Below are 19,992 nucleotides of genomic sequence, written 5' to 3'. Positions count from 1 at the left end.
TCAGTTCAGGGCGTGATCTCAGGGCCCTGGGATCGAGTCCCGCATCCGGCTCCCTACAGGGAGCCTGCTTCTCCCTCTGCCATATCTCTGCCTCTCTGTGTTTCTCATGAATAAATAAATAAATTTTTTTTTTTTTTTTTTTTATGATAGTCACAGAGAGAGAGAGAGGCAGAGACACAGGCAGAGGGAGAAGCAGGCTCCATGCACCGGAAGCCCGACGTGGGATTCGATCCCGGGTCCCCAGGATCGCGCCCTGGGCCAAAGGCAGGCGCCAAACCGCTGCGCCACCCAGGGATCCCAATAAAATATTTTTTAAAAGAATTATAATAATGAATTTCAGTCCCCCTGAGCCCCTAGTTCCCATGTGAATGAACAGCCCCCATGTACAACAAGGAGGTAAACGTCCCACTCTACATCCAACACAGTAGGTCTACTCCTGGCCAGGAACCACATTTTAAGAACGATGGTGACAAACTACAAGGCAACCAGGATGATAAAGGGTCTGGAAATCAGATCATAAAGCTGAAGAAACTAAGAATGGCTAGCCTAGAAAAAGGAACACTAAGAAAGGAACATAATATCCATTTAAAATTTTAGAAACTATAATAAGGAAAAGGAATTAGGCTTACACTCATCCAGCTGGCAGAAGGAAGAGCAATGAGAAGTTACAATGAGGTCTATTTTACTATTTCAGTTCAGTCTAAGAAAGAAGTTTCTTACAATTAAAGCTGTTCAAAACTGGAAAACACTGAGACTGTCCTGCAGAACAACAAAATAGCAAGCTGCCCGTAACTGTGACTGTCCAAACAGAAGCAGGTCAATGAAACGTCACAGATGTCATAGAAAGGATTCTTGAAGGGACGCCTGGATGGCTCAGCGGTTGAGTGTCTGCCTTTGGCTCAGGGCATGGTCCTGGGATCTAGTCCCACATCAGGCTCCCGGCAAGGAGCCTACTTCTCCCTCTGCCTGTGTCCCAGCCTCTCTCTGTGTATCGCTCATGAATAAATAAATAAAATCTTAAAAAAAAAAAAAAAAAGAAAAGAAAAGATTCTTGAACTGGGTGCAACATTGTACTACAGATACTTAAAGCTTATTGCAATCAAATTTTGGTGAGCAGAGCTGGAGATGGCAATTAACAATTTCTTCCCCTCCCCAACCTTAGTCTTGCTCTGATGCAAGAGTTAACACTGTAGCCAAGCTCCACTCCCAGTAGCTCATCCTCTTGTTGGTGTTTCTCAGTGAGCTTACTGGGAATTGGTCAAGCTTTGGCCACTCTTGACATTTCACATGCCAGCTTTCTCTTTTTCCAACCCACTCCTCTATTCACCTCTTTCTACTCACAGTCAAGCCGTCTGTTTTAATTCTCAGGAAGCTACGTAAGGTTCATAGCATATCAGATCATGTATTAGTTGAATTGACTCATCCACAAAGTTTGAAACATGTGGGCATTTAATTAAAGCTTTTGCCTGATGATTTCAGCAGAAGAAAATGGGGAGAATTCTGTGCTGTATTAACTTTGTATGAGCATCACAGTCTGGTTAGAAGAGGTCACAGACTAAATCAGTTCAAGTCTGCCACGTAGGAGGTGGTCAACAATCAGAGGCTCTCCAAAACGCAGAGGAGAGTGCTAACCGGGCAGCTAGTATTTCAGAAATTTCAAAAACCTAAACAAGGTGCCTTATGGGGTCTTTAATTTCTAAATCATTGCCTCCTCAGAAATACTTTTGTAGTGAGAAACACTGTTTTTCAAAAAGTTCTGCTAAAAATACCTTTTAAGACATCACAAATGGGAAGTAAACATTCCTCCCTTATTTACAGATTATAAATTAGCACATCAGTTCTGGTTGAACACAATCAAGATGAAATTTATAAAATGAAAATTTCCTTTGGTCCATAATTATGGTCTCCTCCTGAGTGCTCCTCAGAAGATTAGGAAACAAGTTCTGAAGGCAGACTTTTACTCTATTCCAGGGAAGAGGGGAATCTGGGGCCTCTTGACCTATAAAACTCAGTATTTTGGAACATCCATAACTCTCCCAAGTCTGCCAGTCAAATAAGAGTCTCTCTTCAGCAAACCATCAGCCAGCCAGGGCTGGACAGCAAGACTTTTACCCCAGGAGTTGACAAGGAGGGGACCCAAAAGCTCCCTGGGAAAAAAAAAGTCTCTACTTCAGCTTGCATTACAAACTGCTGGAAAAGACAGATGGAGGGGATGACAGGAAAAGCAATTATTTCTACTGGGCTTCCTTTCTGTCTGGATTCTAAGGAGACGAACACAAAATTCCACCACAGATTGAAATGCTATCTAAACATTCTTAAATATGTGGTCTTGCTCTCTGAAATATGACCTGCCCTGCTGCAGCAACCTGTAACCTATTAATATGTGAAGGTGGGGAAGCCCGACATTCCCACAGGCTGTCTAATTTGGGGCCTGACTCTCCAATACCGCTAGTTTGTGACCACAGGTTAAAACATAAACAACGAACTAAAAGATACATATCATGACCCAACAAAAAGTCCTGACAAATCATTCACATCATTTTCACATTCTTGGAATTTTAAAAACCTGAGACTCTTCTATGTATTTTCATGAGCCAAGGTAAGTGTAAGCTGAATCACACAAAATAGTTGTGCTATTATTTCAAATGGCAGTCATTTGGAACTAGTCACACACAAATCAAGCTCTCAACAGCTATATGGGGACATATGCTGATCAAAATGATGTTTTATGGTAAAAGGTTTTTATTTACAATAAATAAAGTTTGACACAGATCAAATATTCAATACAGCTGAATAAAATGTTACTGTGCATGAACTATGTGTTGAGATGAAAACAAAGACGAGGAAGATTCAGTTCTTGCCTCAAGGAACTTATAAGCCAGTCAAGGGGACAAGATGTGTGCACTAGTAAGTCAAAGGAGACCACAAAACCCAAAAGGAAAGTATAAGCATGGGCCTGGGATTTTGTGGGCAGAAAGGACATACATCTAACTGAGAGATATCAGGATGAATCTGCTCATCTGTAAAACAAGAATTGTGGACCAGGTGAGTTCCAATTCCCTTCTAGGTCTAAAATTCTGATTCTTTTTGTATATCCAGGTGAGCTAAACAAAAAATTTCATAGAGGAAGTAGTATTTGAGCTAGGCCTTAGGTAAGATTTTGAGGTGAAGTTACTGGAAGAAAAAAAGGAGAGAGAGCATTTTGGGCAAAAAGAAGTACATGGGTTCAGAAAGCACAGGGCATGCTTCTAGAGTACTAAGTCTGCTGTTTGGATTGATCTTAGCGGGAAGCAAAATTGCAAAGGCAGACTGAGGCCTTGAATGCCAAGCAAAGGAATTTGTATTTAATTCAGTAGACAGAGGCCACTGAGGTTTCTAAAGAGGTAGATGACAGGGCCAGACACAAAGAAGGTAAGCTAAAGGGCAGAAGGGGGCTGGAGTGTTTGCAGGCTACCTTGTTCCTCTTTATTACCTGCAAGGGCCCCATGTACACAGGCCTCACCTGTGAAGTGATGCTTCACGGGAGAAACCTGAATGACAAAAACAAAGCAATAAGAATTAAGAACCAGGCAGGGATCAGGAAATTGGGTCAGCTCTAGAAAACTAATATACAGAAAACTAACTATACAGAAATACTGGCAATAACAAGGAAGAAGGTAGACACAAACAGGACAATGGAAGACAATTATTAGGATGAAAAGGATGTCATACGATGTAGGCAAAAACAGAGACATAGATAAAACTAAAAATGTAAGAAAAAAGAGACTCATAATACCTGTAAGCTACTAGCAGAGGAGGCAGGAGAATGAGAGATTAGGACATTTGTACATAGGCTGACACCTCCCATCCCCTGCAAATTTGGACAGCACAATGTATATTTTAAGAAATGAGCTGCACTACAAAATGTCAAAGAGGACAATTAACAGAACTGAGGCTACTACTGCCTGAGTCAGTACTGAAAAGGCAGAACAGATACCACACGAGAGGAAGGCTACGAAAGGCACCTCTGTTGTAACAGCAATTTCTGAAATACGGCGCCTAAACAGAATAGAATCCAAATAAAAAGGAAAATGGTTAGCAGAGAATATCTGGCCCTCAGTCATGCAAGAATCCCTCCACCCCAGACACTCTTTTCTCCCTTTGTTCCCTTAGGAGGATCTAACCTCCTAAGTTAGATCCAAAAAGAACTACAAAAATTTGAAATGAATGTATGTCTGCCGCTGAGGAGAAAGACCAGGAAACATTGGCTTTCTCACTTGGGCCTGGGTGCGCTGTGCTACCATACACTCCTGGTTCCACGGACGCTGAGTGAGAGCTCACTGCTGGTCTGGGCAGCCTACCTCTGTTATTAGTAGGACAGGTCATGAACATTTCCTGCTGCGTGTGGGGCACATCAGCAAGAAAGTGCTCTCCACAAGCAGGAAGATCAACACTTTGGATCATGAAGAAATCAGGAGAGGGTGATTAACATGAATGAATAAGTCACTTACTTGCCTGCCATCCTGCCCCACGTTTGTTTGACCTCTTACAACAGTTCGAATATTGTCATCCAGTCTCCTAGTGAAAAAGGTAAATGATAAAAATCATTAAAACAATCTCCATTCTAGGATGACCCAAAGAAAAAAAAATACCCATCAACTTCTGCAAGTTGCACCCACTTGTCCAGAAAACCAAACAAGTTTGAATGACAGAAGGAAGATGGAGACCTCAGACCCTAGCTGAGGCAGCAACAGTAGTGTAAGAAGCCAAGCCCAGCAGAGACTGATGAGTGGTCTTTGTTTTTTAAAAAGGCTATTATTACTTAATATTCAGAGCTGTCCAAATGGGCCAAGGTAAAGTTTAGTATTTCTCAATGGAGAAAACCAGGAATGATGTTGCTGGAACTTTATGGGAACAAGTCAGCGAATTCAAATTATCCCCTATGAAACCCTCAATAATGTCCTCAGAAATCTTAAAGAGCTAAGGAGCCAGAGTGCTATATGAAATCAGTGCTTCACCCCCTGGGCCCTGATTGGGCAAGCTGTGTGGGGCATGGGTCTGTGATCTCTGGCTCCAACAGGGACCATTCAGTGGCACCTCTGCCAGAGAAATTTAGATCAATTTCATTTTTCATTTAAAGAATCTTTTAAATGTATGTTGAGAGAAAGCTGAAAATAACCTGTTTGTGATGATTTGGAGATCATTAGGGAATTCCCATTTTCTGGGCAAATCCTGGACAACTTAGTAGTTTCCACTGGAACTGCTATAGCTGAAGTCCACTAAAACAACAAGAGGCCCTAACTAAACAATAAATTCATGGCAAAGGTCTTCACTGAAAGACCCAAAGCTGGTAAGGGAAAAAGAAATAATCTCCTGATTCAAAATGAAGGCTTCTCCCCATCAAAAGCCAACCAAAATGGGGACGCCTGGGTGGCTCAGTGGTTGAGCATCTGCCTTCGCCTCAGGGCATGACCCAGGATCCCAGATGGAGTCCCATATCGTGCTCCCTGCAGGGAGCCTGCTTCTCTTTCTGCTTATGTCTCTGCATCTTTTGGTGTCTTAAATGAATAAATAAATCAATACTTTAAAAAAAAAGAATCAACCAAAATGAAAAAAACATAAAACAACCAACAACTATATTTGAAGTAATGACACCAACCATTATAATATTAATTACAGTGAACAGACATTGACCACCTGGACAGCCATATGCTAAAACTGGAAATCCAGCCAGACTACTGGGCAGGAAGGACACTTGATGTTTAATTCTGACAAGTGCACCCTAATCACAATATTTAATCTTGGGTCACCACAAAGGCCAACCAGCAGATCTGACCATACTGTTAGCTGTTGTGTTGGCCAAGGGATACATGTATATGCCCATCCTTGTATCTAAGCCTTAGGAGTACAAAAAATGGTAAATCTGCTAAGGAATTAAAACCATTAAAAATACAATAGAAATGCTTTTGCCCCCTTTTATAATCAACCATTTTGAATAGCCTGCTAAAGCTTCCTTTCCTTTTCATAAATGATTGAAGACTGACCAAAGAATTGAATTCTTTGCCATGAGGTTCATAATGAAATCCACATAAAAGGATTATTTTTAAAAAAAACTGTCATAAACAGCAAACTTGATATTTTGGTGTTCTAACAGATAAATGTGATCCAGAACATGATAAACTAAATCAACAGTATATTTTTCATTAATTATTAATAATCTTATGGTGTTACTTACCTTATTTTCAGTCTAATTTTGTTCACGACTTCATCTATGTTTGCCAGAGACTACAGTAAAGAAGAAAAGTGACAGCTATTATTTCACTTTCTAGAATTCCTCTTTTATATGGAAATGAGCTATCAAGGCTATTTGATATCTCAAAAAATGTAATCATAGTGTGATACAATTTTATTTAAAAAAGTATAAGGATGCCTGGGTGGTTCAGTTCATTAAGCATCCAACTCTTGATTTCAGCTCAGGTCATGATTTAATAAGGGTCATGATTTAATAAGGGTCATGAGATCCAGCCCTACATCTGTACTCTGCATGTGTGGCTCAATTGTTTTACTGGAACACAGTCACGCCCACTCATTTACATATTATCCACAGCTCCCTTTGAGGTACAAACACAAAGTTGAAAAGTTGCAATGAGACAGAATGGTTCACAATGCCTAAGGTATTTACTATCCAGCCCTTTATAGAAAGTTCTCTGACCTCTGGTATATAGGATTGTGACAAATTCACACAACAAAATACATCAACAAAAATGAATGATTACAACACACAAAAATAGGAATAAATCTTACTAACATAATATTACACCAAAGAAACCAAGACACAAGAGTGTATATTGTATGACTCCATTTATATAGTTCAAAAATGAATGAGACTATTCTCTCATGTTAGAAGCCAGCAGGACAGTGGTTATCTCTGACGAAGATAGTTACTGTGAGGAGGCAAGAAGGGTACATCTAAAGAGAGGGACACCTGGGTGGCTCAGTCAGTTAAGGGTCTGTCTGCCTTCAGCTCAGTCATCATCATAGGGTCCCGGGACTGAGCTCCACATTGGGCTCCCTGCTCAGGGGAGTCTGCTTCTCCCTCTGCCTGCTCCCAGTTGTGCTCATGCTTTCTCTCTCTGTCTCTCAAATAAATAAATGTTTAAAATCTTAAAAAAAAAAAAAAAAGGACAATGACAAAAACATGGACTATATTCAACCTGAGTCGGCAGAAAATGCTAGGAAATGGTGCCCCCTAGTGGAATAGAGATTGTATAATTTTATAGCACCATTTTAACTCAAGTAGTCAAAATATAATTTTTTAACTCCTCTTTCTCTTTCCCTCCACAGATATTTTACCTGAGAAGGAAGCAGGGGAGATGCAAGAGGAATTGTGCTTATAAACTGCTATCAGCAACTTATAGTGGCAGGAGGAGAAGGAGGCCAGAAGCCTGCCAAGAACCAGGTCACAAGTGTTTGAGATGTCAGACCAGACCATCTCCATTCCGTCTACTGTTCTGCCAAAGCCAATGATTATTCAGAATTTTCAGAAATCCAGACTGAGATGAAGATGAATCTCAGAAAAAAAGAAGTTATTTTAATTGAGGAATCCGCTGTCAAGTCACTCTGAAATCAGCCTGGGTTTAAATGTTAACAGGAGCTGAGTCTGTCAGAGGACCTAGATTTGGCACAGCTCTGCCACTACAAACCTGCTATATGTACAGGGGGCAAGCTGTTTAGCTTTTCTGAAGTTATATTTCCTCATGTGTAAATAGGACATAACAGTTCCTACCCTATCTCTGCTGGAACCCATTCCTTTAAAAATATATATACATTTTTTGGTATTTTAAATCAACTATTTAAAAAATATTAACATTTGGAGAATCTGGGTGAAAGGTAGTGAATTTGTTGTACTATTCTTATGTTTTCCTAAAATGCATTATTATACCAAAATTTTAAAATAGTAATCTATTTGAAATTGGTAAAACAGGGTCATGACCAAAAATTCAAATAGTACAAAAGGATAAACAGAGAAAAGCAAGGCTGCTTCTCCCTGTCCTGCCCGTCTCCCCTAATCCTTCTCCACAGAGGCAATGGCTCTGAGCTGGTTTCTTTTGTACCTTCCCAGAAAGTCTATGTATTTAAAGCATATCCATAACTTATGTCCCCTTCTTTATATGATGCACATTGTCTTGCATCATATTTTTTTTCCTTAACAAAATAACTTGGAGGTCATTCCACAACAGTAAATATAGATTTGGATGATACAGTAACCAATTCTTAAATTTAATACTCCTTAAACATTAAGGTCTTGCTTAAATCATAACAATTTTTCTTTTTTTATAACAATTTTTTAAGAAGAATAATTCAAAATATTTATGCCTTCTGATGTTCAACTGCATTTAAGGGAGCAATAACCTGGAAATGACCTAAATGGCCAAAGTAGAACAGTTAAAATAAATCAGGCCACATTTACTCAAGGGACTTTTATGCCACTAAAGACGCTGGGCAGGGAGGGTCAGAAAAAACAAAGGTCGCTTATGCCAGCATGCTAATAAAAGGAAAACACTGAAAAATATCGAGTAAAAATATCAGGCCCATGAATGCAGCTATTAAAAGACCAGAAATGTCCTAAATTATCATGCTTGACCACATGCTAGCTGAACCAATGGGTGACCACTTTACCTTTATCTTCTAGATTTTCTGTTGGGGAAGCAAAAGGGAAAGGGTACTAACATTTAATGTAGATCTGTTATGCAACACTCTTCTAGAGGGTTCTATAGACATTATTTCCCTTAAGTAGGCATGCCATTTTCCTCTTCAGTGGGAAAAATGGAAATTTAGGCTTTGAAAGGACAGATGTTTTGTCCAAGGTCCTATATGTAACATTTAGCACAGATGGATCTGGTTGCAGTCAATCTGCCTTCTGGGTCTCTGCTCTTCCTTACTCCAAAATGCTACCTCTAAAGTTAGGTCCTTGACCTAACTTTTCTACATCCCACGTATCTGAGGGATGCTATCAGTTGAGTGCCTGCTATGTCAGTAATCCTCACTGGGATTGAGGGACTCTCCCCACAGGAATCCAGATTGGTGACCCTCATTGGAGGTCATCTTCTCTTTTGAGAATCACCTATCTAGTTTAGTTATAATGTGATTGTACAGTTTTACCATTTAAAAATATTTTAATTAGGGACACCTGGGTGGCTCAGTGGTTGAATATCTGCCTTCAGCTCGGGTAGTGGTCCCGGGGTCCTGGGATGGGGTCCTGGGATCGAGGCCCACATCAGGCTCCCCGGGCTCCCTGCAGGGAGTCTGCTTCTCCTTCTGCCTATGTCTCTGCCTCTCTTTGTGTCTCTCATGAATAAATAAAATCTTAAAATAAATAAATAAAAATATTTTAACTATTTGGTGCACCTGGGTGGCTCAGTCAGTTAAGCATCTGCCTTTGGTTCAGGTCCTGGGATGGAATCTCACACTGGGTTCCCTGCTTCTCCCTCTCCTTTTTCCCCTCCCCCTACTTGTCCAGGCGTACTCTCTCTCTCTCTCTCAAATAAATAAAACCTTTAAATATAAAAATATTTTAATTATTGAAAATTTTGTCCTGATTCTTTTTTTATTTATTTGACACAGAGAGTGAGTACAAACAGGGGGAGCAGTAGGCAGCAGCATTCTGGTATATTGCTTTCTATGGTTCCTTCTAAGCAAATATCTGGCTTAAAAAAAAAATTAAACTGGAATGATAAACAATGTGGCATCTTATTACTGTTTTCACTTAACAACATAGACTCAGAGCATTTTGGGGGGGGTCATTAAAAATTCTTTAGAAACAGCTTCATGTGACTCTTCTTTCAAAGTTCTTAGTTATATTACTTTTATGTTCATTTTTATTTATTTTTTTAAAAGATTTTATTTATTTATTCATGAGAGACCCAGAGAGAGAGGCAGAGACATAGGCAGAGGGAGAAGCAGGCTCCCCATAGGGAGTCTGATACGGGATTTTATCCCAGGACCCCAGGATCATTACCTGAGCCAAAGGCAGACACTCAACCACTGAACCACCAGGTGCCCCTTATATTCATTTTTAATAGATTTTATCTAGATTTCCCTAATCAAACCTCTAATGAAAACATGACAAATGATTATCTTCAGTTTTCTACTAGGAAACTAGAAAAGTTTTCCAGATCATTGTTACCAAACCTGGCTACTCTTCAAAACTAACCAGAGAACGCTATTACATACAGAAAACTGAGCTCTTCCCACTTGTACCTAGAGTTACAAACATCCACAGATCTCCTGCCTCCAGGCAGATACCTCCAGGTAACCACAGACTTGCAAGTAACTGCTATTCAGTAGAAACTGTATACAGGGCAGCCTGGGTGGCTCAGCAGTTTAGCACCCCCTTCAGCCCAAGTCGTGATCCTGGAGACCAAGGATCGAGTCCCACGTCGGGCTCCCTGCATGGAGCCTGCTTCTCCCTCTGCCTGTGTCTCTGCCTCTCTCTCTCTCTCAATCTGTGTCTCTCATGAATGAGTAAATAAAATCTTAAAAAAGAAACAAACCTGAATACACATCCTTCTCCTTAGAGTGACACTAAATTTATTCTTGATATATTGACATCTACTTTAAATATTCTAAATATTTGGGGTGCCCAGGTGACTCAGCGGTTGGGCAGCTACCTTCAGCTTAGGTTGTGATCCCATGATCCAGGATCGAGTTCCGCATTACGCTCCTGCAAAGAGCCTACTTCTCCCTCTGCCTATGTCTCTGTCTACCCCCAACCCCCCCGCCCATGTCTCTCACAAATAAATAAATAAATATTTTTTAAAAATTTCTAAATATTTACTGCAAGCCCTTGAGGTATATAGGTGGGTTTTACCCCAAATCTAGCAAGAGGTGAAAGAAATTATAAATCATGGCACTATTTTTTATTACCTTTTCATTAAGGTCCATGAGAATTTGGGTTGGAAAATGAACTGCTAGGTATAAACCTGGGATTGGGGAAATAAAGGTAAACCTTGCGTTATAGATTTTCTTAGTTTGCTAAGAAACTTCACTACAAGGTGCCTGGGTGGCTCAGCTGGTTAAATGTCTGCCTTCGGCTCAGGTCAGGATCCTGGGGTCCTAGGATCAAGCCCCGTATCAGGATCCCTGCTTAGTGGTGAGTCTGCTCCTCCTTCTCCCTCTGATGCTCCCCGCTTGTCCTGTCTCATGCGCTGTCAAATAAATAAATAAAATCTTTTTTTTTAAATAAAATCTTAAAGAAAGAAAAACTTCACTACATATTAGCATGAATATGGAGGCATAATTAGATAAGACATATAACTGAATGTGTTATTTTTTAATTTTTTAAAATTTTTATTTATTTATGATAGTCACAGAGAGAGAAAGAGAGAGAGGCAGAGACATAGGCAGAGGGAGAAGCAGGCTCCATGCACCGGAAGCCCGATGTGGGATTCGATCCTGGGTCTCCAGGATCGCGCCCTGGGCCAAAGGCAGGCGCCAAACCGCTGCGCCACCCAGGGATCCCTGAATGTGTGTTATAACAAATGTCTAGCATTACCTTCAGTAATTTAAAATCAAATACATACAAAAGCATACCAGAAAAAAGTAAGAACCTGGTGGTTTCCTGTATAATTTCCAAACCTAACAGTTATTTTTGCTTTGATGAGTCAGCATTCTTGATAGGGTGGGGCAGACGACATTTTCACAGCTAAAACTGTTGTCTTTATACCAGTTGTTCCCAAATTTCTGCCTCCAGCTAATTCCTAGAATTCCTCTTTCTCTCAGAAAACAATGAGCTCTAAAGACTATCTGTGAAACCTCAAAGACAATCACACAGAATCATACTATTTTTTCCAACTTCATTTAAAAAAATTAACATGTCTATTAGAAAATGTTTGAAGAATATATGCCGAAATATTAACAATTACCGGGATTATGAGCTCCAGACTCAAATATCCAACTACATATTTCTACCCGGAGGGCTCAAAAATGTTCAAGACCTAGCTCACTCTTACACCCTACTCCTACCATATTTACCACTGAAGCCTACTCTTTGTCCTTATGCCCAACCGAGGGTAAAGGTGTCAATATCCACCCAGTTGGCCAGGCTAGAAATCAAAGTTCAAAATCCTTCATTTGGTGTCTATCGTGCAGCTGAAATGCCATTTCCTCTATGAAATCTTTCTGGAGGGCAGTCCCGGTGGCGCAGCGGTTTAGTGCCGCCTGCAGCCCAGGGTGTGATCCTGGAGACCCGGGATCGAGACCCGGGATAGAGTCCCACGTCAGGCTCCCTGCATGGAGCCTGCTTCTCCCTCTGCCTGTGTCTCTGCCTCTCTCTCGCTCTCTCTGAATAAATAAATAAATCTTAAAAAAAAAGAAGAAATCTTTCTGGATCTGAAAAAGATTTATTTATTTTAGAGAGAGCATCGGCAGGGGCAGAGGGAGAGAATCTCAGAGAATCTCAAGCAGACTCCCTGCTGAGCACAGTGCCCATTCTGGGGCTGGATCTCTGGACCCTGAGATCATGATCTCAGCTGAAACCAAGAGTCAGACACTTAACAGACTGAGCCACCCAGGTGTTCCCAGGTGGAATTTTTTAAATGTGAATCTGATCCAGTCATTACCCTGACAAGAGTCCTTAAAAGAACACCCACTGCCTATAATCACAGTCCCTAGCCAGGGTGTGTACATTTCCAAGGGCTTTGTAATGATACCCATTAGAGTGTGAAGACAAAACATTAAAAACTCTATTTTTACTTATTTCCATGACAAACCCTACTAAAACCTATTTATTTAAGACTGGTATTAGGAATATGTACATAATATTTTGAGAGTATATAAGCTTAAAATTAGCTTGGTGAAAATTAGTTGTGTGCAAAATATTTCAGTGAGAAGCATATGGTATCCAAAAAAACTGGAGACTGCGGGCCTAGAGAACAGAATCCCTTCAGGATCCTTGTGCTGCCAACCCCTCCAGCCCCATCTCCTATGAGGCTATGTTCCCTGTGCACACTGTGTTTCTCATCTCTGAGCCTCTGCCCTGTGCTTTGAATGACCTTTCCCTGTCATTCTAGATTTCAGTGGTTCACTCTGCCTTAAACAGTGCTCTCCCAGCCTGCCACAGCCAAGCTCTTTCACAGGTATCAAGTCTCAGTTTATAGGTAAGTACCTCACAAATACCTTCCCCACCCACTGGTCTAAAGGAGCCCCTCCCCGTGCTGTCATGTTCTTTCTCTGTGCCTGCTTTTTATCACAGCATCAACTATGCTTGATGATTTCTTATATATGTATTTGTTGATCTGTTTACTCTCTTCTTCCTTATATTAGATTCCACGAGACCAGAAACTTGCCTATCACATTTACCATTTCTCCCCAGTTTCTAAACAATGCCTGGCACTTAGTAGACACTTAAATACATTTGACTAAGTGAAGTGAACAAATGACTCCTTTAAGATTTGGCAGAACGGCTGCCTCCTCTCTGAGATTTTGATTTTCTTAGGAAAAACTGTTCCTTTGTTCCTTACTAAACCCATTACATACCTCTCCTATAGCATTCAACACTGTCTCCCCCACCCAACCTTGATCATGTATACTTTAAGAGGGCACAGACTGGGCATTATTCATCTTTGTGTCCACAGCACCTAGCACAGTGACCAATATAGCTGACAGGTGCCCAATGAACGTTTGCTGAATTCATAAAATGAAAAACCAAGCAGAACTCTAGCAGACTTTTCAACTTGCTTTCTCTCTCTCTTTTTATTAAAGTAGGGTCCACAAGCCCAAAGTAGGGCTTGAACTCAGGACTCTGAGTTGGAGGCTTAATCAACTGAGCCATTCAGGTGCCCCCACCTCTGCTGTTTCTAACTCTGATCTACTTCTCACCTAAACACCCAAAATCCAATTTTGTAAGAAAAACCCATCTATATAGGTAAGTCACCCAATGCAAAAAAAATAAAGTCTGAAAACGGTGAAATAGGACAAAGTAGCCTTATGATTCCAGGGTTATCCTGTCCACTTCACTCTCACTCTTCTCTAATAATTTTAAAAAACCTTTCTACTTCCCACTATACTATGGAAAAATGTGGGAGGACTCTTACAAAGTAAAGGTATAATTTCAAATAATATGCTCACAATACAAAGTATTCTCTTACACAACAGCATTTGGCATAAGCTATCCCTCACCCCCAATCAGTTACAATGGGGTTTGATTTAACTCTCACTTGTTTATCAAGTCTCCTTAGATGATATAGTATAACACACCAATCATAATATTTATAGGATAAGCCAGAAAGCACTGAAGTGAAGGAAACTATACTTACTTGTTCTGTTGGGAATAAGGTATTGATATACTCCACTGCATTGAAATCTGCGCGATCTAGAGGATCCTGGCTTGGAAATACCTATATAAAGACAGGTGGTTAAAAATAACTGTCATCCTTCTGTCTTGTTTTATGTATTATTTCTTTCCTTCCTACTGGATGGTAAATTACTTTGAAGGCAAAAAACCTATCTTTTTTCATTCTGTAAGCCTAATACACAACAATTGCTCAGTAAGATATTTGTGAAAGTCAATCTTTAATTTTCACCAACATCTGTAATTTTAACGTCTTGGTGCAACTAACAGAACGTGCAACAGTGGAAGTTCCACAATATCAACAAAATCCCACAGAAAGGAGAAATAAAGGGGCATTGCCCACTCTCAGATTAAACCAGCTGATGACATGACTGTAATAAGGAAGCCTTGATAAAAGACTTATGCACTATGTCTCAGGGATGGCTCAGCATTAGAATTCACTATGCATTGAAACAATTTTTTCACTTCAGACAGTGTCAGGAAATGGAGCTTGCCTTCGGGAACTGTCCATCTATTTAACAGAAGAAAGAATACTGTCTTCTGAAAAATAATTCCCTTCAAAAGCTATAACCTGAAGAACATATAACAAGGTAGATTATAGGGGATCCCTGGGTGGCTCAGCGGTTTGGCGCCTGCCTTTGGCCCAGGGCGCGATCCTGGGACTCCAGGATCGAGTCTCACATCCGGCTCCCGGCATGGAGCCTGCTTCTCCCTCTGCCTGTGTCTCTGCCTCTCTCTCTCTCTATGTCTATCGTGAATAAATAAATAAAATCTTTAAAAAAATAAAAAAAACAAGGTAGATCATAAAAGAAGCTGAGTGATCCCCTGAGTACTGAATTTCACCAGCTCAAGATAGTCATTCTGAAAGCCAATTCTTTTCTGATGTCTGTTTATTAGATAAGGTTAACCTAAAACTCATTCTTATTAAGAAATAGCAAAAATGTGCTCTCCCAAAATCCTTGTCAAATGGTAACTGACTGCATTGTTTGTTTCTTCTATGAGAGCCCACTAGGCCGAAAGAAAAAATGAAATGCATGTCTTTTTCTGTCAGGAAGAGGTGGGTGGGAGGCTGTGGCCTGAACAACTAAACCTTAGCCCAATGGTCTAGCATCCTCAGGATGTGCCAAACGTACTTTATATGGGTAATCCAACCACTGGTAGAACACCACAGAGCCAAAAATCTATAAGTGGCACAATACAAATAAATTAGTACAGAGACAGACCTAGAGTAAGTGTTAACGCTCAATAAATATTAACATTAGCAATGGTAGTAACAGTACTTTACTTCAAAAAAGCTTCCCAGTGGTCACTAAATGTGGCATAATCCTCCTTTTCTTAAATCTTATCCCCTACACCAGTTCCATTAAGGGAAATCCTCTCCCTTTATCAGAAGCAATATCCTGAACAAGAGTCTAAATGACTATTTCTAATATCATTACTCTTAAAAACTCAATAAACTGGAAAAGAGAATTTAGTCAACCAAAGAGTCCCTGAAGGGAAGGAAAGGAAGGTCTCCGGGGAATATTGTTCAATCTAACCCAAACTGATCAACATTAGGAATTCTCAACCACTGAAGTATGATAAAGGGGTCTTTTTCAACCGTGTCCCCTCCCTCTGCTCAGGGACCCGCTTCAGGTATTAAAGTGGCTCCTCCTCTCAATCCCGAGTCCCTCACAAAGGGCTAGATTAAGAATTGGGAGCAGCGGCACACCAGCCTGGTAAATAACCCCCCAGATCTGAGGTCGGTATCCGTGACTTCCCTTCTTCCAGGTTCATATGCTTTCAAGGGGCTCGGTTCCTCTGCCCAAACCCCACCAGGACGCCTCACCCTTCAAAGACAATCAAGGGCGCTTTCTCCCTGCCCTGGATGCTGAACCCCCTTCCCACCACCACCTCCCTCCAAACCTTCCCTTCCCGCTCCTAGTTCTCACCTCTAGGTCCAAAGACCGCTCCCTCCCCATCCATCCCACCCCGGATCCCACCCCCAGGCTTCCCCAGCCTCCGCTCTCCTCCTGTCAGGGGGCGGAACGCTCACCTGCTCTATGGCGAGCTGCACGTCAGGCGTGAGCTGCAGCACGGCTTCCAGCTCCTCCACGAACTCCAGTTCCTCCTCCTCCATCATCCCGCCGCCCAGCTCCCTCCTGACGCCCACTTTGACCCCGAGTCTCTCCTCCAGCCGTCACCCAAACTCCTGAACCACAACCCTCTTCTTGCAGCGTTCAGGTAAACCTCCTCTCTGTCAGCCAGCCGGGCACTTCCGGAAAGCCGGGCACTTCCGGGATCCGGGGCACTCTGGGATAGCGGAGGACTGACCTCTGGTTGCCCGGAGAAGGCATTCCCGTCACGTCCCGGGAGCTTCCCGGGGCAGCCCTGTGGGCCTGCACCCCCCGCCCGCCCTCAGCTCTCCCTAACGTGATGGGGGCCCACTTCAACTCGCCAAGGGCACGCCCCCCCACCGAAGGCCCCGGTGTTGGGGAGGGCCTGGCCGCCCTGGCAGGACCCCCAGTGAGGGTAAGCCCCGTCAGCGTCGCGACCGACCGACAGCAACCCTCCCAGGCCGCGAAGCCGGCGACCCTACCGCTCCCAGGGCCCCCTTGGTCAGGGGCAGTAGGTATCCCCCTGCCACCGGGGGAGGAATGACCCCAGCTGGTAAGTGGCGATGCTGCCAAGGACATTTTGTCGGAGGGACAGCGTCCACCTGACATTTAAGTTCCTCACGTGCCAAGCCTCTAGGCAGAGTTTTCGGGGCGGGGGGGGGCGGAGGGGGTGTGTGCCTGCAGCTTCTCCTTGGGGCGGGGGAGGAAGGTGGCTCCTTAGGTATTGCTCCATCGCCGGGGAAATGTTGACTTTCTGAGACTCAGTATCTGGAGTCTTAAGTCCCATTCCACGACCGATAAGCTGTGAGTTCTTGAGCAAATCCCTGCATCTGCCCTGCCTACCCTGCAAGGATGTGGTGAGCATTCAATATAAAAAGCGCTATGCAAATTTAAGCTAGTAATACAGGTAATATTAGACTGTCTAGGTCTTAATGCACCGCCAAGGAAAGAGGCCAGATCGCCCTGTGCAACCACTTTTCCCGCGGACACTTAAAACAGTGAAGCGACTGCAGCCCAAAGAAGCGTTGTTTTACCAGTTAAACATTGTAAAATTCCAAAATGGAAGAGTCCCTGGTCCCACTGAGCTTTTTTTTTTTTTTTATTTTATCAAAGTTGTTTGTTGTAAAAACATAGAAGCACTTTCTAACAATAAGGAAAGCCTTAAAAATACAAATTGGCAGGACGCCTGCGTGGTTCAGCGGTTGAGCGTCTGCCTTTGACTCAGGATTGTGATCCCAGTCTGGGATCGAGTCCTGCATCCAGTCCGGCCTTGGGCTCCCTGCGAGGAGCCTGCTTCTCTCTCTGCCTTTCTCTCTGTGTCTCATGAATAAATAAATAAAATCGTTTTTTTAAAAAAATTGGCAGAATAGTGTAACAAAATCATGGTTTTGAAAGTTACTTAATGACATGGAAAAATGTGCTTAATATATACCAGAAAGTAAAATGTACATTTGGGAAAGCAAAAATGTACAGTGTAGTCCCAGTTTATGTGTGTTTTGCACATATAAAAATGATAGGAAAGAAATAGTACTGTTCTGTGGGTGATGAAAATCACACTCTTTGTATATTTTCCCAAAATGTCTATAGATAGTCTGTAGTACTTTTATAATACTTTTTTTTTTAAAGGAAAAGGTAATTTTATCTACCTGTTTTGGATCTTTATCTTTTATATTAGGGCATAATTTACAGATAGTAAAATTCACCTTTCAGTTTATAATACCATGAGTTTTGATAAATGCACATAGTCACGTCACTACCATCCCAAACAAGTCCTAGGACAGTTCTATCATTCCTCCAAATTCCCTCGTGCTCCACCCATTGCCTGGCTACCACTGACCTGATTTTTCTCCCTACAGTTTGACTTTTTCAGAACATGATATAAATGGAATCCTATAATATGTCACCTTTCAAGTCTGGCTTCTTTCACTTAGCGTGAAGCTGTTGTATTTCATCCATGTAGTTGCATGTATCAGTAGTTAATTCCTTCTCCTTGAGTGGTATTCTACTATGTAGCTATATCACAATTTGTTCAAAGGACACTTGAGTTGTTTCCAGGTTTTGGCAATGATGAATAAAGCTGATATAAACATTCATGGGCATGCTTTGTGTGAACAAAAGTTTCCATTTTACTTGGGTGAATAGCTAGAGGTGGGATTGCTGGATTGAATGGAAAATCTGTGTTAAACTCTATAAGAAACTGGTAAACTGCTTTTCCAAAGTTGCTATACCATTTTCGCATTCCTACCAGTGATGTATTAGATAGAGTTCTGTTTGTTCATAGAGCTTATTTTTATGACAATAAGAACTAACATTTCCTAGCCCCTAATATAATGCCAGGAACCATGGTAGGCAGGCATTGTCTCTTTTAATCCACATGCAACTCTGAGGTTAGAAATTAGTATCGTCCCATTTAGCAGATGAGAAAGTGGAGATATGGCTAAAATAAAAAAACTTTTCCAAAGTCCCATAGCTAACTCTTCTGAACATTCATTCACTCATTCAGTAAACTCAATAAATGTGTTAAGTGAGTGAAAGAATGTTCCTGTTACTGATAGGTGTTTCTACTAGGCTAGGTCCTGGGAATTAAGCAGTCAACAAAATTGACCAAGTGCCGGGCTCCATAGCTATTTCCGTGCCTGAAAAGGCTATTAATACAAATAAACATAACTGTGATGGGTCTAATGAAAGACAAATCAAGTATATGTTGAAAGAGTATTTTGATAGTGTCCTGATTGGATTTGGGGGTCAAGAACGGCATCTCTGAGGAGATTTTTAAGCTAAAGCAAAGGGTGGGGGATGGGAAGAACCAGAGGTGACAGATGAAAGGAATGTATGTGCAAAAAAGCCTTTAGGATGGAAGAAATTGGCCAAAGAGGTGGGACTTTGAAAGCCATGGGGAGAGTGGTGCAAGTGGAGGCTAGAGAAATAGGTAGTGCCAGATGACTGAGGCTCCTGAAGGTCATACTAAGGAATGGGAAGCCATTGAAGGACTGTAAGCAGAGAAATGACATGGTCCAGTTTAGCATGCCTGTCATCAGCCTGAGGCCCCTCATTTTTGCTTTCTCTGTTTCTGAGCAGCTTGAGTTATTGTGGTGAATCATGAAGCAAGGGTGACCATCTCCAGTCCAAATTCATGCTGTCCAATTTCCACTGATTATCCTTTAATGCATCTGTTGTAAACACTCAATTGCATTGCCCCTGCTTCCCTACTCCGAACTCCCAACTCAATTATTTCCCTTTCCTTCTTTGCAGATAAGATACTAGTAATGAATACAAGGTTGAGTTTAAGAGAATTGCACAGTACAAAAAGTGTAGGAAGATAAAAGAGCAGAGATACCGGTGAACACTAGATTTTTTAAAAAGATATTAAGGGAAGGAACCCCGCGTGGCTCAGCGGTTTAGCCCTGCCTTCGGCCCAGGGCGTGATCCCGGAGTCCCGGGATCGGGTCCCACATCAGGCTCCCTGCGAGGAGCCTGCTTCTCCCTCTGCCTATGTCTCTGTCTCTCTGTGTGTGTGTGTGTGTCTCTCATGAATAAATAAATAAAATCTTAAAAAAAAAAGGCATT

The 19,992-nt window shown here is 41.7% G+C and overlaps 1 protein-coding gene across 1 annotated transcript in view; it reads right to left on the bottom strand.

Moving 5' to 3' along the window:
- VPS53 (VPS53 subunit of GARP complex) overlaps positions 1 to 16,582 on the bottom strand; it is a 142,860-nt gene extending 126,278 nt beyond the window's left edge. Inside the window, exons 1-4 of the mRNA XM_055322439.1 lie at positions 16,365 to 16,582; positions 14,295 to 14,375; positions 6,215 to 6,264; positions 4,491 to 4,557 (exon numbers count right to left, since the gene is read on the bottom strand). Coding sequence (XP_055178414.1) covers positions 4,491 to 4,557; positions 6,215 to 6,264; positions 14,295 to 14,375; positions 16,365 to 16,451 — 285 coding nt within the window. The 5' untranslated portion in view covers positions 16,452 to 16,582. The remainder of the gene's footprint in view (positions 1 to 4,490; positions 4,558 to 6,214; positions 6,265 to 14,294; positions 14,376 to 16,364) is intronic.
- Between the last annotated feature and the right edge of the window lie 3,410 nt (positions 16,583 to 19,992).

The sequence above is a fragment of the Nyctereutes procyonoides genome, unplaced genomic scaffold (assembly GCF_905146905.1).
Source record: "Nyctereutes procyonoides isolate TBG_1078 unplaced genomic scaffold, NYPRO_anot_genome, whole genome shotgun sequence".
Lineage (NCBI taxonomy): Eukaryota > Metazoa > Chordata > Mammalia > Carnivora > Canidae > Nyctereutes > Nyctereutes procyonoides.
This window is presented reverse-complemented; position numbering and strand designations above follow the sequence as displayed.